Here is a 17,637-nt window from a genome sequence, read left to right on the forward strand (position 1 = left end):
AGTTAATTTCAGTGATTAACTCAAATAAATATTTTAACACATGCAATAATTAAATATGTGTTATATATGCGAACAGAAATAAAAATAAAATATAAGTTAAATAAACGTCACACATTAACTGAGTAGTAAATGTTAAATTACATACTAACTATTAAACGGCACAAGACATGTTATATATTCTTGGAAGATTACATAAGGAAACAACGATCGTACAACTTAAGAAAAAACATAAAAACCAACAAGCAATGACAACTACTGATTTCTGTCGGGGCAGCGATTCTTTTTATGACCTGTTTGTTTGCACGTACTACACTTTCTAGCCATGCGAGCAGGAGCTATATCCATTTCATTCCTCCTTCTAGTTGTAGTCCGCGCTCCTGAACCCGAAGTAAGTTTTGTTTGAAAAAACTTAGTGTTTGACTGTAAGGTTATTTTAGTCAACTTTGTATGTCGAGAAAATTAGTCAACTTTATTTTCAAAAATTGAAACCGCAGAAGTGAAATTGACATTCACAGCTACATTACCCCGGGATTTTTTCGTTGAAATCTATTGCGTATCATCATCTAATAGGTAAATAAAACTGAAAATTTCACGCCAATTTGGGGAAAATTTGAAATTGAATGGGATAAAAGGTGGTTTTTTAAAAATCGGCTCGGCCAAACCGCCTTATGGCAGTTTGTTCGCGTAGATCTCGAAAAAATACGCAGGTTAAAAAAAAACGCGTAAAACGGACGTCCGACCGCAAAGTTATGACCATCTAAAGTTTGACCACTTTACAACTAGTTTTCAAACAAAACTTACTTCGGGCACCTTTTCAACCCCTAAAATGACGATCCGAACGTCTACGTATCCTTGATGTATTGAGCCTACATTATTGTACGCAGAAAAAAATATTAGGTTCTATATAAAATATTGACGTTTCGGAGTCTTGACGCACGACTAATCATTGGTCAAAGTATGGAAAAAACGCTAAGTTTTTTCAAACAAAACTTACTTCGGGCACCTTTTCAACCCCTAAAATGACTATCCGAACGTCTACGTATCCTTGATGTATTGGGCCTACATTATTGTACGCAGAAAAAAATATCAGGTTCTAGATAAAATATTGACGTTTAGGAGTCTTGACACACGACTAATCGTTGGTCAAAGTATGAAAAAAACACTAAGTTTTTTCAAACGCTGGGGAAAAAATTAATGAAAGGTATAACGTGGATCAGTCCACGTTATACCTTTCAAATTTTATTTTATTTTAATTTTTCGGTGATTTGCTCTGACAGCCGAAAAAAAAAAATTGGGGTATAACGTGGATCAGTCCACGTTATACCCGTTTTGGTATGTAAATTTTTTGATATCCCCTTTTGGTTTATACCGTGTATTTTTATACCCTTTAGGCTCCGGTGTGTTTTGTTGGAGAATAATAGGAGGAAAGAAGATTTTTTTTTGTTTCTCTTCAGGAAGAAAACGTTTGTTTTCTCTTTTAAAGAGGAGAAGAAGTTAATTAACTTCCCACACATTCCACATTAATAACCTGTAAGTTATCCTAAGAAGTGTGGTAACTAAACACTTAGACACTTCTTATCTTTTTCTCTTAACCGGGTCAGGTCAGTTCACATGGGCGACTCGTCAGAAATAAATATCTAACACGCGTGACACCACTTGAATAATTAATTTAAAGAACTCATTCTCTTACCCACCAAAAAAGTAGGGGGAAAAACTAAAGGCAAAAAACTCATGATGCTTCATATGGTGAGAGACTTTAAGCATTAGGTTCAATTGTATAGCGAGTTTTTTTTTTCTTGTTTTTTTAAGTGGTGAAATGTGTTATTACGCATAAGGTTTTGAGTTGATGTGGATATACAACCTACCTAACAATTCTATATATGTGGCAGTGTGTTAGTTTTCGTGAATAAATGTATCATTTTTTTGTATTATATAAGCATAGTTGAGTTACTTTTTTGCTAAAAAGATTCATTTTTCGTGGAATAAACTAAAAATTGGATCATGGTCTATGTTTATCCACCAAATAGAATTTGTTTTACTTTTCTATTTCCCTTTCCTAGGTTGAATTTCTACACGCTCTAGATGTAGAGAAAGGAAACAAAGTTTTAAAATTCAGCTCTTATATATATATACAAAAATCATGCAAATACAGAAAAATTGTTTATCCCACCCTCATTCCCAAGGGAAACTATGGTTTTCTTCTTGGTATATATTAATATAGCTCGATCCTCTACTGCTCCCATTTTTATCAAACCAATTTTCAACTTGCCCATATCCGATCCGATCCGTCCATTTGCCAGCACTAATTAATCGCCATTCTTTTAAGCAACTCGACCCTTAATAACCCTTGGAAATATTACTACAAGCGCGAAAATTGTGAGTTGATAGGGAAGTAAGAAACAATAATTGGAGCACTTGCTGATTTCTTTTTGCTCTTTGAAGCTAATTTCTCTGATGATTTTGCCTTATTGTTGACATCATCAGAAACTCTTGAAGATGAAGAAGGAACACTACTAAAACAGCTGAACAGCCATGAAAACAAAGCCATGTCTTATGAGTGTTTTTTGCTAATTTGGTTAATATAAAAGAGAAGGTACAATTGTTGTTCTTTTCTACTAAGAGCTAGTAAAACCACACAAAAACTATATAAAGGGAAAGATCTACAAGTTGTGGCTTTGCTTTTCGTGGTGACCAAGTAAATTAAAGAATATCATGAGGTCCATTTTTTTATCAGTCACTATCATCCCTCTCTGCTGGTTCCTACCTGCTTTCCCAGATTTTTTGACTTTTGGCTATGTTATGGATTATACTAGATTCAAGAAGCAGAATATTAGCTGATTACTCTTATTTTCATTTTAGGTTATTTTGAAATTGTTTCACCCTTTAAAATGGAAAAAAAAAAGTTATTCTATTCGTATTGTTTATTCATTTATCTTTAATCTTTTTTTTTTTTTTTTGGCAAAGCCACCAGAAAGGTGGAAATTTACTGATAAAGAAAATATGTACATATCAATCCAAAAGTGATTGATCAAATAACTAAAAACAGCAAAAGAAAGAAAATGACCAAGTGGAAATGGAAATATAGATTTTGGTTTTAAACCAGACTAAACAGCTATTAATCCAAGGGCCTTGACTTGATAATATCTATCACACCTTCAAAGTCTCACAGGTGGCATGTTTCAAATCAGTTGAATCATTCTTCAGACCACTTAAATGTAGCTGTGATCTTCTCATTCAAACCAGAATCTGCATGGAGCCAGCACCACTCTCACCTTTGTACCATTGTCCAAGTGCATGAATCCTATCTTGGATATGTGTAGCAAATATATCTGGACATCTTAATATGTTTTCTGTATCTGAACATGGTAGTTCATACAGCATTTGAATCTTCTTTCAACTATTGTACTTTTCCTTTCAATGTTACAACTATCCATAGCATAAACTTTTGCATGAATCAGGTATGTATGGTACATGAACCATAATTAATACATTCTGCTACTTATGTGTTGAGTATCACACCATTTATACCAAGGAATGAGCATGCCAAGCATACTAATACCACCCTAATACAACTGCTGCAAGTACTCACAAACAGTTGGCAGAATGTACTCAGTAATAGTTGCAGCATTGATGTCAATCTGGTGCTTTGTCTTGAAGGGTTCTTATTCTCAAGTTTGGAATTCCTCTCTTCTCCATATTCAGAATCCTCTTAGCTTGACTGGGTAATTCCTGAAAACTATGAAACTGAACTGAACCTGCAAAAACAAAATATTTAAAATATATCATACAAGGCTTAATACCTAGATGGACCCTTAAACTTAGCATGTTTTGTAAGATAGGCATATAAACTTATAAGGTGACCAGATAGACACTTAAACTTACTCAAAGTGTATTTTTCAAGTTTTTCAGTTGTTTTGAAAACAAAAATTATATTTTTCAAACACTCACAATTTTCATGGCCAAACAAGCCCTAAATATATCACAAAATTTTTTTTTTTTTTAAATGCAAAAATAAGGAAAACGCATATACATGAGACTATAAATGTGCACTTAAACCAATAAATACTCGCTAATTGCAATTTTGCAGCTTTCAATTAACTCGGGTTTTTTTTTACACTTGAATAATTAAAAAACAATAACTTTAACCAATAAAAATCCTTAAAAAAAAGAAATTTCTAAGTTCAGTATTTCAAGTGTAAAAGAAATTTCAAATTAAGAAAACTGTAAGGCCGAGAAGAAAATCCTTAAAAAAAAAGAAATTTCTTAATTTGAAATTTCTTTTTTTAAGGATTTTTATTGGTTAAAGTTATTGTTTTTTAATTATTCAAGTGTAAAAAAAACCGAGTTAATTGAAAGCTGCAAAATTGCGATTAGCGAGTATTTATTGGTTTAAGTGCACATTTATAGTCTCATGTATATGCGTTTGCCTTATTTTTGCATTTTAAAAAAAAATATTTTGTGATATATTTAGGGCTTGTTTGGCCATGAAAATTGTGAGTGTTTGAAAAATATAGTTTTTGTTTTCAAAACAACTGAAAAACTTGAAAAATACACTTTGAGTAAGTTTAAGTGTCTATCTGGTCACCTTATAAGTTTATATGTCTATCTTACAAAACATGTCAAGTTTAAGGGTCCATCTAGGTATTAAGCCATCATACAATGATCACAAAAATATTCTCAAAGTTCGAGCAAAAAAAGGGGGGAAACGGAGAATTTACCTCATCATTGCTTTCACGGAAAAGAGAAAATAATGAGTAACAAAAATTCATAAACAATGATGCGTAGATAAACATGAATAGATGTATGAAAGGATCCCTACCCAAAAAAAAAAAAAAAAGGATAAAGGAACTGGAGATTGTCAAACACACGGGGAAATAAAATGAACTTGATAAAGAAATTTTTGCCCAAAAATGGAGAGGGTAAAGCAACTGTTATAGCATAAGAGGTTACAAGTTATCAAATTAAATGAATGCCGCATTTGTCCACTTTGAATGGATACCATAATCATCCACGTCCATGAGTAAGTTGGCAGGTGATTTAGGTTTCTAACATCATACAAATTAATGTGTTGTTCTTAATTTGTCCTTAAATGCCTTTTCCATTTAATTGAGCAATGAATGTGTACAATTATAGACTTATTGATAGAGTGATTCTAACTTCCAGCAAATATTTTAATGAAAATATAAGAAAAAAATGTCAAAAAAGATGAATAGCAATAGTGATCATAGAAAGATGTCATATCACTTTATCTATAACTAACTTTATATTATATATAGATTATCTTCAACTTGCTGTAAAAATAATGCTTTCAATATCGCCCAATATATCCCTAGTCACTAGTAATGGACAATCAAAAGGTCTATAAATAACCGATATTACATATATTCCTCTTTGACTTTACACGCGTGATGATCTTAAGGACTTAATTTCCTCTTTAAGACGGCAAGAAAAACTCAGTGCAGCATCCTTGTAGTAATTTAAGTCCAATCAACTGCTCTACCCCTAAGCTTTTTCTTTCCTGAAAGTAATGAATACATTAAAATACTTTTTAATTGATACTATGAGGCCATGACCATTTTAAAAAAAAAATGATTGTAATACTTTTGTAGCAGCCATATTACTATATCACAATTAAGGACATTCTAGAATAACCTCAAAAGGATTATTCGCAAAAATTTACATGTGCTTCTGAAGTAATTATAACAAATTGGGATCAGCTGGCTGTTTGAATCTGCAGTTCTTAATAGGCGTTTGGACATGAAATCTCAAATTATCCAAAAATGCGTGATTTGAAATTTCAAATCATGATTTCAATATTTTTAAATATAAAACTTAACCCATAAATTTATATTTTATAAAAAAAAACTCATAAAATTTTTAAATGTAACAATGTTGGTTCGTCTTCTCGGTCATTTGATTGGGAAATGCATGCTCGACGTGAGGAGATTGTTCGTACCATGTAGGAGAATTATATCAAAGAACAGTTACATTACTATTCATGTTAAATTTTTCTTTTTATTGAACTAAAGTTTGATCAATTGATGTTGTATTTCTTATAAAGGCCTTCCAGTAGCGTATTAATTTTGTTATGAACTATAACTTGCTCATTTAGTAAGATTGTATAAGAATTGGGAAAGTTTTGATGGTTTTCACAACTTGTGGGGTTTTTATGTCTACAAGAAAAAATACGACTTAAGAAATTTAAATTACATATCCAAACATGATTTCATCTCGTGATTTCAAATTATGTCCAAACAGCTCCTTATTTAAGCTCAATTCATATCATGCGCTTTTTGAAGTTGTATTGAAGACCAAGTTCAAAATTCTCTTAACATTGTGACTGAATTATGCCCTTTAATTAGTGGGACATGACATAAGTAAACAAGTCATCTTAAAGAAAAGTCCATAATTTTGAAACTTCTCCACTAAAAGAAGTCCCAGAGCCCATTTGGATTGACTTATAAGTTATTTTTAATTTTTTTGAGTATTTGATTGGTCAGCTTAAAGTTATTTTATGCTTAAAATAAGTTTAAAAAAATAATTGGGTCTATTTAACTTAATTTATTTAAAGCAGCTTATAAGTTATTTTCAGCTGTCAAAAAAAATAAGCTGACCAATTTATTTTTTTCAGCTTATAAGCTGCTTAAAATAAGTTCATCCAAACAGGTAGCTAATCTGACCTTAAAGAACAGAACAGTGAAATAATTGCTACCTTTATAATGTATTCTTCCCCAAAAATTCTCCAAGTAAAAAAAAAAAAAAAATTAATCTATGAAACAAATATGGCAGAGGTGAAAGTTTATGGTATTTTTGCAGGGCCCTTTAATCGAAGAGTTGAATTAGCCTTGAAACTCAAAGGGGTCGAATATGAATACATTGAAGAAGATAGGTCCAATAAGAGTGCTGAACTTGTTATGTACAATCCTATTTATAAACAAGTTCCTGTGCTTGTGCAAAATGGGAAGCCAATATGTGAGTCACTAATAATTCTTGAATATATTGATGAGACTTGGCAAGGCACTGCTCCTCTCTTGCCTAAAGATCCATATCAGAGAGCCATGGCTCGTTTCTTGGCTAGGCTCATTGATGAAAAGGTACATATATATGTTTCCCCTTAATTGTAATTAGTTTTTTGTTTCGTTTAATCATTTGATACCTGAAATTTAGTGACCAACTAATCTGAATTTGAAACGAGCAGGTCCACAATTACTTAGAGGTAAATAGTTAACTTTAGGATATGGAGGAAAATATTTTCTAATTTTTTCATGTTTGATTGGTCAAAATATTTTGAAAAACACCTTTTCTAGAAAAACAAGTTTCTTAGAATCAGTCAAATGAGTTTTCTAGTGAGAGTAGGAAAAATAAATTTCATAAGTAACATACCAAAACTCATGTCTCCTCCTTACGTTCCAACTCCCCCAACCCCTGGCCACCCCCGACCTCCCACTCGCCACCACTCCCTCCCCCATAATATTTTCCTAGATTACATATAATGCTCTTTGGGTAATACTATTTTTGCTTACTTAATGTTATTTTTCAAAAAAAAAATTCATTCATACCAAACACACCTTAATCCGAGAAACTATAACTATAGTTACGGGTGTTCACGGTTTGATTAAAAACCGATCCGAACTGCAAACCAAATCAAACCTATTAAATAAAAATCGATAGTTGTTTGGTTTGGTTTTAAAATTTAAAAACCCGATAATATTTGGTTTGGTTTGGTTTGATTAAAAATAAACCGAACCGAACCGACAAAATAATATACACAAATTATATGTATACAATATATTAATTTTTATGAATAATTTTAAATACTTTGTTTACTTTTCCATCAATTTTTTTCTTTATCTCGATTAGGCTAATAAACTTTACACCTTAAGCCCATTTCTTAAAAGAAATCCAGGAATTCAAATTCATTTATTCAAAGAAACAACTACTATGAGATTTACCTATAAAAAAGTTGAATTTCTTATAAACTTTATTAGCTTATGAATCTTAAGACATTTTTTCCATAATCCAAAAAAATTATAGCTCCCACAATAAAAGGTTAATAATGGATTATAAGTTGAAAAATGATGAAAAAATCTTTCCTAATCATGGGAAATAAATGAAAGAGGGAAATACCCTCAAGATTCTTACAAACCGAAAAATCGAACCAAACCGAACTAAACCGACAACAACCAAATAGATGGATATGTATTATATTTGGTTTTAGTAATTGAAAAATCAACTACTTTAGTTTAATTTTGGTTTTAACCAAAAACCAGCCCAAACCGAACCATGAACACCCCTAACTATAGTTTGGATTTAGAAGAACTTGATTTTAATTTAAAAAGGTACAAGTTTTTTATATATATATTTTTTTGTGTCAACTAACAAAATGTTTTATCAGTTATTGGGTGCAATGTACAAAGTTTGTTATGGCAAAGGAGAAGAAAAGGAAAAAGGTCGGGGTGAAACTTGTGAGGTCCTAAAATATCTTGACAATGAACTCCAAGATGAGATATTCTTTGGAGGAGACAACATTGGATTGGTCGACATCGTTGCCAGTTATGTAGCTCTCTGGTGTGGAGCAATTCAAGAAGCAATAGGAGTGGAACTATTGACCAAACAAAAATTTCCCAAGTTAAGCAAATGGATTGATGAGTTCTTGGGCTGTAGAATTATCATGGAAAATCTCCCTTCTAGAGAAACATTAGTGCCCTTATACAAAGCTCAATTTGAAGCAGCAACTCAAGGCATCCAGCTGAAACAAGGGTGACATATAGGGGTTTAAAATCTGCTTATTACTATATTTTCAATTTTTGAATAAGAATATTTAATACTTCGTTTCCCTGTAATTTGTCATTAACAATAAAGAATGTTGAACATTACATAAGCAAAGCAGACTGTTCGAGCAGCTCAAATGTACAATGATTAGGATATTTTGTTCAATGATGAAAATAATGATTAAAATTAAATTATTAAAAAAAGGTCACATCAGATGTTAAAATTTACATATCATACAAAGGAAACCCTCTATGATTTGATGGAACATATAAGTTCAAAAAAAGAAACTATAGCTAAAAGGATAGAAAAAAAATAAAATCAGCAGGCAGAGACTTCATAGAGGGCCTGCAAAATGCTACATACTATTTTCCTTCAAGCGGCGGGTGTGGGGAAACATGAAGCCACTTAATACCTAATAAATTAGGCAAAATAGCTGCCAAGGTATACATCTTCATATAGTTATTGAGTGCTGCATCACTGTACAATGTTTTAACTGCATTTCAAAGAACAGGATCACAATTAGATTTGCTAGGAAAACAACCTAAGAGAAGGTTATGCTAACGACACCAAATAGAAGAGCCTATTCAAAAATACTATCCAAAAAGGTTAAGACTTCTGCAATGCTGCACAGTATATTTTAACTGCATTTCACCTTAGGAAAATCACATCCAGAAATGTCAGCAAAGAAACATAATGCATGCATAATACCTATATATGCATAGTGTGCGCATGTGCACACACCTACTTTAGAGGCACAGCAAGGTTATATGAGTCTTGATCGTCAGATATCATTGAATAATTTTCTGCAATTCTTCCCATTATGGAATGAATAAAAAGTCAAGTTACAAGCCTCGATCAATACGAAACACTTTTTTTTTTCTTTCTGTTTCATTGATAACATATTATTTGAAGCCTTGCGATAAATCTATTACCTCTTAAACTTCCCTGTATTGACAGGTCAAAGACTAAGCTAACAAGAAGACTGCATCTTTAATTTGTTTAAACAGTAGAAAGGGTGCAGTCAAAACTAGGACAATTTTTACCTCTAAATGTAGATCTACACAATGACCTCAGCTTGAAAATTTCTCCTTCAGTTTAGAGGTCACTTTCAGAGTTATATCACCATAAGGTTCATGTTGATAAGCATGTACAAGTCCACAATTCTCCAACACCTGTAATCAATTTCCACAAGGAAAACCGTAAGTAAAATCTTCTGAACTAACTCCTCAAGCAATATATACATGTTATACCAAATATGATTGATCAAGCAATAAAGCAAACCATATATGCAACTAGAAAGAGAAACTTATATATACACCTTTTTCTTGACTCAGGTTAAACACCCATAGAGAGTTAAAAATGAATAAATGATATTAGTACAAGTGATGGTGATATTAGAAGACCTCTAGATACCCAATATTTGAGAATTGATCATGGAAATATTGTAGAGGACTTACCAGAGTCTCAAAAAACATCCGGGCACATACTCTTCTCTTTTTGCCTTCTAAAATTGCATTTAAGCTGACATCTCCAGTCTCTTCTGAGATGGGGGTTACTGGTGACTGCCCCTTCAAATATTGAGCCACAGCCCTGCAATCATAGCGTTAAAATACTATCCTGAAAAGTAAATCCATATTATGAGAAGAATATTCATTAAGTGCTACCTTGTTCTAGCAGATAATGTGTCAAACTCTGGCGTTCCCCCTTGCTTACTTGATGAAGGAGTTCCTCGAAGTCCTGCTTTAGCATACGGATATAAAAGCTTCAGACATATGTTACATAATGCAAACCCTTAAAATAAAAAAGGAAAAAGAGAGGTTCTTAGCTCTCACCAATAGGAGTGTCGTCATCTTGTTCTAGAAAACTTAGATCCTGCATTGGTATTTAGAGATTTATCAGATGCAAAACAGGGAAGAACCAAAATGAATAGTCATATGGGCTAACAATTTGACCATAGAAATGCACTAGGTAATCAAGCCTTGAATGAGAAGCGAGCATAATCGAACATACCCCAGCAGAATTATCAAACTCAGGAATATCAGACAGAACAGTATCCTCCACACCTAGTTCTTCTCCACCAAACCATGTTGAAGGGGTCTCCATATCAGAACCAACATGCCCAGTAGATGCTGCTGGGTCGGGTGTGGGCCGCACCCCACTCTCCGTGGTTCTTCCTATCTGACCTGATTCTGTCCCAAAAGTTGTAGTAGCTGGACTGAAGTCATCTCTTCTACTTGGAGAAGGCATGGACGTCTGTGGAGAGGAAATGAACTTATCTGGTGAAGGCAAAATTTCAGACAACAAATTGGTAGGTGCAAGGTCTTGGTTATCACGTAGTCTTTCAATTTCCATCGGAAGATCATTCCCAGGTGGAGGGGATTGGTTATTGCCAGGTTCTGCAGCCATATTGACTTTTTCTGAAATGAAGTCTTCCTTGTAGATATTGCAGAGATCATCGCATAATCCTACAAATTAACAGAAGCTGAATTTCAGATGATGGACATTCAGACTCATAAGATAATGACTCTGAGACACCCACCAGTTATTAAAGGCTCAAAAAAAATTCCATCTTTTCTCAGTCTCTTGTTTTGTTTCCAGATGTCCAAAGAAGAACAAGGACCCTTCTTTTTTTCGCGTAATTTTATACCGGTGCCTTGTAGTTGCTTTTTCATCTCACTGTAGAGTTGAACATGATACATTGTCAAAAAGACTAATGGAAGAAGAGAATATATAATTAATGATGATAAAATATTAACATACCGATTTGACACTACTATGTCCTTATCATAGATGAGTAGCTTTCGCTTTCTTCTTGCTTTTGGCTCCTCAAGACGAGGTGTTGATAGAAGTGCTAAATCAGGAGTCTGATGCCCTGAATATCCAGGAAAACAAGGAGTTCCGCATTAGAATATATACATGAAAAATATGCAATTTCAGTTTAAGAAAAAGAACCCTGCACCCACCAAATGATATCTGTGGATCAGCAAATTCGTGAGCCTCCACTGAAGTAGTCGAGGGCGGTTCTTGTCGTTGTTGAGATGGGATTGAATGTCCTCCAGGGGCCATCTCTTCCACAACAGGGCTTGCAGTTTCCCTATCTCTCAAGATCTGTTCCTCCAGAATTTTATCTGGTTCCATCACATCAGTCCCTCGGTCTGACCATAAGGGTACATCCTCACTATGATCATGGACAGCATCACGCATGATTTCAATTTCTGGAATATCTTGAGGAATGTCATCACCAACAGTTCCTTTGTTTAGTCCTTCCTGATTCTTAGGGGAAGCACGTTGGGATTGAGCAGCAGTTCCATAACTGCATCATCAAAGAAACATCTATTACAAAACATGGCAATAAGCAGAAATAATCTACATATATGGTCAACAAGATCCGTACTCTGTCTCCATAGGCATGGCACCTAATCCAGAAACTTCACCTGATTTTGACAAACTCTTTACTGTGTCCTGTAAAAACAAACTCTTTGTCAAACTAGTGTTGCAACTTAAGTGAATAAATCTAGACTTCCCTGCTAATATGAAGCAAAAGATAGACCTACCTCATCAATGAAAATAGCAACATACTGATCTTCATGCGACATAATTTGATCTATGCAAAAGAGAGTTTCAGAACTGGAAGTTGAATTGAAAGCGAAACAGAACCAAGATATAAAGAACTAAAGTAAACAACACAATACATACCTTCCAAAGTTATCTCTTCGTAACTTTTAACATGAGTATCCTCGACCCTGGAATTCCAAATGCACGTGTAACTAATACAGAATCTAGATGAAAACTAAAAAGGTAATATAGGAAATTACCTATTCAGGTCAAGTTCTTCATCAAAAACTAAGGCATCAAGTTCAAATGTTTCTGGTAAAGTGATGGAGTGGTATGGTGCATGACTGGCATCTTCTGGTAGATTGACATTTGTGGCCGAAAAGGCCTTTAGAACAACATGTAGAAATGTTTTGCAGTCCTCAGAAAAGTATTCGACTTGCTTTGAGTATATCCGAACAACTCCAAGTAGAAGGTGGCCAGACGTTCGCAACGCAATAGGTACTTCAGGAGTCATGATACGCTCTAGAAATAGATTTCAAAAAAATAAGCAACAGTATCATGAGTAAAGACTATGCATATCAAAGCTACTGCTGTATATTTGTGTAGAGCAACCTATACATCCTTTCTGGCTTTGTATGATATGCTTTAGGCTGTATCAGTGAGATAAAGTGATGATAAATTCGGAAAATATCAACTGTACTTTAGCTAGACTTTTATGACGACAATGTCTAGGCCAACTTATACGCACCCCTATTGTTCCACTGGGTACCTACTAGCCAGGCAAAGGACATTATTTATTATGATAATTGCATAGCAATCAAGTTATTGAGAAAGCATCAAGGACTAACTAATAAAAAAAAGTGCATTTGGCATTTACCAGAAAAATTAGCAACAATCGGACCATTAAAAGTTTAAGGATACACATGCGCAAGATTTAGTTTCCCACGAAAGATAAATCCACCAAATTCTTAAATAATCTGACTTAATAGAAATGGGAGGGAAAAAAAAATCTAATTGTGCCCCTAAAATATTCGACATGGGATTTTGCCCTCCATTAGAATTTGGCACATATATGCCCTTATCGTCAATCAAGTAGCTCAAATTACCCTCATAGTTAGCCAAATAGCTTAAAAGTATTATCCCACTAACAATTACTTTACTCCTAAACTATTTGAGGTTGGACAATTTTGTCGTTCGTTCGTTCTCTATAGTTCAGTCAAAGACTCAAAATCATCCCAAAAAACTGTTGTTATGATTGGTATTGTTATTTGCATTATGTCCAAATTCTAAGATAACATACTTCTTTTACTTTTTCGTTACCGCTTGCCTATAAATGCCAACTTATCTTAACTAAATTTTGTCACTTATAGTGAAATGGAAAAGGGCCGATTTTTGAGCTATTTGATTAATTATAAAGGCATTTTTGTGACCAAAGCAAACGAAGAACACAAGTATTACATTTCAAATAGTTTAGAGGCAAAAATGATCCTTTTCCCTTATAATAATCACGGGTAGAATCATCTGTAAAGTTCAAATCTTTAGTCTCTTCCAGGAGAAAGATTCTGAATTCAGATTTACTAGATAAAAGATTCCAAATGAACCTCTTTTTTTTTTTTTTTTTGTTTCTATCCTACTTACTTAAGAATTCAAGAGTTGATATAATGTCTTAAGTTCAAATTTCACGCTTTTATACATAGAGTTCCTCTTACAGTAGTCCAGACTCCTCTTTGACAATAGATTGTGCATAAACACAGATTAATCCGAGAGTTCAACTATCATGACTAGAGCGGAAAGACAAAGTCTCCACTGAATTAGATATCGATTCATCTTTGCAAATGACAGACCCTCCATATCAGACCAAATCCCCATATTTAATCAAAAATGTCAATCTTTAATGTAAAAGAATATATCTTTATCTCAAAAAAGGTCCTAAGTTCTAATTCACATGAGCAAAACAAGAATTGAATAATAAACTACTTGAATGTGAAACTAAGAAAAGAGATTAAAAAAAAAAAAGTTGAGGAAAAATCTTGGCAGTTTTGAAGAAATATCAAAAGACATGAGAAAGAGAGGATACCAACAGTGGAGGGGATGTTAGTGGAAGTATAATGAGGCTTCTTCAACTTGTGTTGCAAGTGTGCAGCACACCATACTGTCCCTAATGGACCCTTTCTGGCCAAGAATGTGTGCGAATAAAACATTCTCCCTCAATCACTTCAGAGGTTTTTCCGATGAATTAGACCTAATTCTCTTGGGTTGTCTCCGTATGAAAGAGGGATTGTCGTATTCTATAAGTTAATGGGGGGGTTTTATGGTTTCGAAATTTTTGAGCTGCTTTAGACAGAAACCGCGGGAGAAACTGGCGCCAATACGCCCAAAAACAAAACACTCACGCTTTGGGTTTCCTTAAAAAGGACTGGCATCATATGAGTTAGGCCAAATGTTATTGTGATTTGCTACTTAAAATGTGTGAACATTAACTCTTTACAATTTGAAAAGAAAATTAATATAATCCGGCAAAGTTTATTGTATTATTTTCAAAAAAAAAAAAAACATGTGTAAATATATAAATCTTTTTTTAAAAGAAGACGTAAAACTAAAATCAAATTTGGAAATTGTCACACCCAACCTAGGTGAGGCGCACAGCACCTAGTATCTTCTTACGCAAGTGACCCATTCTGCAAAACCGATAACTGACTGTGTCTGTAACAGCACACACACACATATACACATACACACATGGGCCTACAAGGCCTCAACATGTACAAATACTACTGACCGCAGGTGTATATACGTCTACAAAAGCCTCTAAGAGTATCTGACATCAAAACATGATCGGAACAAGGCTCCGGCCTACCCATGAAGTCTATAAACATGATTTGTCAACTTGACAACTAGACTCGACTGCACCCCGAATGAAATGGAGTCTTGTCGATCCTCTGCTGAATATCAACCCTGTCTACTGTGAGGGCTCGTCAAACTGGATGCCTAAGTCTGCAAGTATGAAATGCAGCGCCCCAGCAATAGGACGTCAGTACAAGGAAATGTACCAAGTACGTAAGGCAGATAATAACTTAATAACTAAAATTGAAACTAGAACTGGAACTGGTATACATAATATATGGGGAGTCAATGAAAATCTGGAGACATACTTAAGTAAGCTAGCCAGTCTCATATAGGGCTAGGTCTGTAAGTGAATAACTCCGAAGGCAAAGTGCACACCTATATAACCCCGAAGGCAAGTGTGTATATAGCCCCGAAGGAAAAGTGCATGTAATACTGTAAATGACATGGCTATACATCACCTTGAATCTCATGAATATAGATAATGTATAAGTAAAAATTTGTTGTGAGGATATGAATGAACACACTGGAATACTCTAGCTCGTCTACTGTATCACGAGACATCTGAGCTCACTTGAATACTCTGTCTATCTGTGGAACTATTATGCTGTAGAACTCTTATCTTGTAATATTGTTTTGACTATCATATTGCATCTAATTACTTACCTCTACTAGATCATATGCCCTAAGGCTAAACTGAAACATCAAAGTGGCACTTACGCGTTGCAGGACAGCCCGTCCGTAAGGCTCATCTATAAACATAAATAACTGGTGGCTCATAGTCGTAGCAAAGTAGACCGCTCGTACGACTCAAAATAACCAAGCTGGACTATGCGCACAACTGAGACCGTCCATAACCAACCCTCATCATGCATTTATGCGTTCATAGACCGTCCATAGGGCTAATTTTTACTTAGGTTGAGCTATGTGTTTCATCTTCATATCGTCCATAACCAACCTTTACTGTGCACCTATGCGTTCACAAACCATCCATAGAGCTCGTGTCATATGCATATGCATTGTCATAATAATCATACAAACAATGATCGACAAGTTAAAGCTCATATATGTAAGCTTATAAACTCGTTAACTAACTTGCAATGTTTAGTAACTTACAATCTTTTTAAGAAACTTGCTACATTTCTTACTCGTACTACCTTAGGAAACATATAACTATCCTCATTTGAACGTTACGATTTGTTTTAGAAATTATATGATTCTATCTTTCTATAAACTATGTGATACACCTAGCTCGTTAGACTATTCATATGAAACCATCAATCAATAAGTGGTACGGCTCATATTTTATCTACTTATAACCTCATTAAGGGACTTGCTATAATCTGTAAATGATAACTCGCTAGGCAACGCATTCTGTCTCTTAACTCTTCCTTAATTTATATTCGTTCTTACGTAGCTGAGAAGTGACATAGCTATCTTCGTAAACATATGAGTATCTTGTGAGCGTATGTTGTAGTTACTAAATGTCATGATGCTCCTTTAAGGTCATACTTTTCTCTCATTCTACAAACTGCATATTACTTATAGCTAGTTAAACTATTTGTACATAATTAGCCCTTAAGTATCCGGCTTCTTTATATGATCAGGATTCTAGACTTCTCGAAGGCTCTATTTACTATTAAGGACTGCTCTGAGGGGTTACTATTAGGGACAACCCATTTCTAACATACTATTAATCATAATCTCGTAGACGGACCTTAACTGCTGGACTGGGACGTATATTTTAACTCGTCCCCCTAAACTTCTTATAAGGGCGATGTAACTTACGGAATCATGCTAAAAGAAAGAAAGGAAACCTTACATACCTCGTCCGTAGATGTCCTTCACACTTGCCTTGAGCGGCTCATCAACATGCTGATTTACAAGGGTTAACTACAAGACTATTATCAATACCCAAGAACATACTACAACAATAAACGACAAGTTTCTCGTATAATTAATCGGCCAGCATCTCCCCTGTTTTCTTTACTTCCCAAATTCGTAACAACAACAACAACATCAGCAACAACAAAAACCCACATCTCATGTTCCTCAATACATGTCCAGCCTCATAATACAGCAATAACAACTCTACTATGCTACAAGAACAACAAAATAGCTCATGACGGTTTCTGACCACGTTTTCTCAAGTTTTTCAACAACCAACACACATAGAGCTCCACAAAGCTCAAATACATGGAGAGAAAAGATAATCTTACCTTAACCAGCTAGAATATCTCATAACTTTAGGTGACCTTCAAATCAACAACAACTGAAGGAACTACGATCTTACTAGCACCACGGGTATCCAACACTTGAAACGTGTAGTTTGCCTTTCTGATTTACTCTTGGGTCTTATAGAAACCCTTAAAGTGTGTTTCGGGATGATGTAGGAGCTGTGGAGGTCAAAAATAAGCTAAAAACATAAGGCCACTGCTTTATATGAAGTGGACAAGCTTCCACCGC

At 34.3% G+C, this 17,637-nt stretch overlaps 2 protein-coding genes across 4 annotated transcripts; one reads left to right on the plus strand and one right to left on the minus strand.

Annotated features, from left to right (window-relative positions):
• Positions 1 to 6,688: 6,688 nt before the first annotated feature.
• LOC132644488 (probable glutathione S-transferase) lies at positions 6,689 to 8,886 on the plus strand. Its single transcript, XM_060361083.1, has 2 exons — positions 6,689 to 7,094; positions 8,396 to 8,886. Exons 1-2 carry the CDS (start codon positions 6,720 to 6,722, stop codon positions 8,762 to 8,764), a joined length of 744 nt encoding a protein of 247 aa, XP_060217066.1. The 5' UTR covers positions 6,689 to 6,719; the 3' UTR covers positions 8,765 to 8,886.
• A 41-nt stretch (positions 8,887 to 8,927) lies between these two features.
• Positions 8,928 to 14,711, minus strand: LOC132644487 (sister chromatid cohesion 1 protein 3). 3 transcript variants are annotated; one of them, XM_060361079.1, is made up of 14 exons: positions 14,405 to 14,711; positions 12,588 to 12,849; positions 12,469 to 12,515; positions 12,327 to 12,376; positions 12,167 to 12,234; positions 11,736 to 12,085; positions 11,533 to 11,644; positions 11,312 to 11,448; positions 10,783 to 11,237; positions 10,605 to 10,644; positions 10,437 to 10,512; positions 10,230 to 10,362; positions 9,816 to 9,944; positions 8,928 to 9,265 (listed from the first exon to the last, which is right to left on the minus strand). In XM_060361079.1, exons 1-13 carry the CDS (start codon positions 14,526 to 14,528, stop codon positions 9,843 to 9,845), a joined length of 1,956 nt encoding a protein of 651 aa, XP_060217062.1. In that variant the 5' UTR covers positions 14,529 to 14,711; the 3' UTR covers positions 8,928 to 9,265; positions 9,816 to 9,842. The 3 variants fall into 3 exon arrangements, with proteins under 3 accessions (XP_060217062.1, XP_060217063.1, XP_060217064.1); XM_060361080.1 differs by having other exon boundaries at positions 10,437 to 10,509; positions 14,405 to 14,708; XM_060361081.1 differs by having other exon boundaries at positions 14,409 to 14,548.
• Between the last annotated feature and the right edge of the window lie 2,926 nt (positions 14,712 to 17,637).

This window comes from Lycium barbarum, chromosome 6 (genome assembly GCF_019175385.1).
Source record: "Lycium barbarum isolate Lr01 chromosome 6, ASM1917538v2, whole genome shotgun sequence".
NCBI lineage: Eukaryota > Viridiplantae > Streptophyta > Magnoliopsida > Solanales > Solanaceae > Lycium > Lycium barbarum.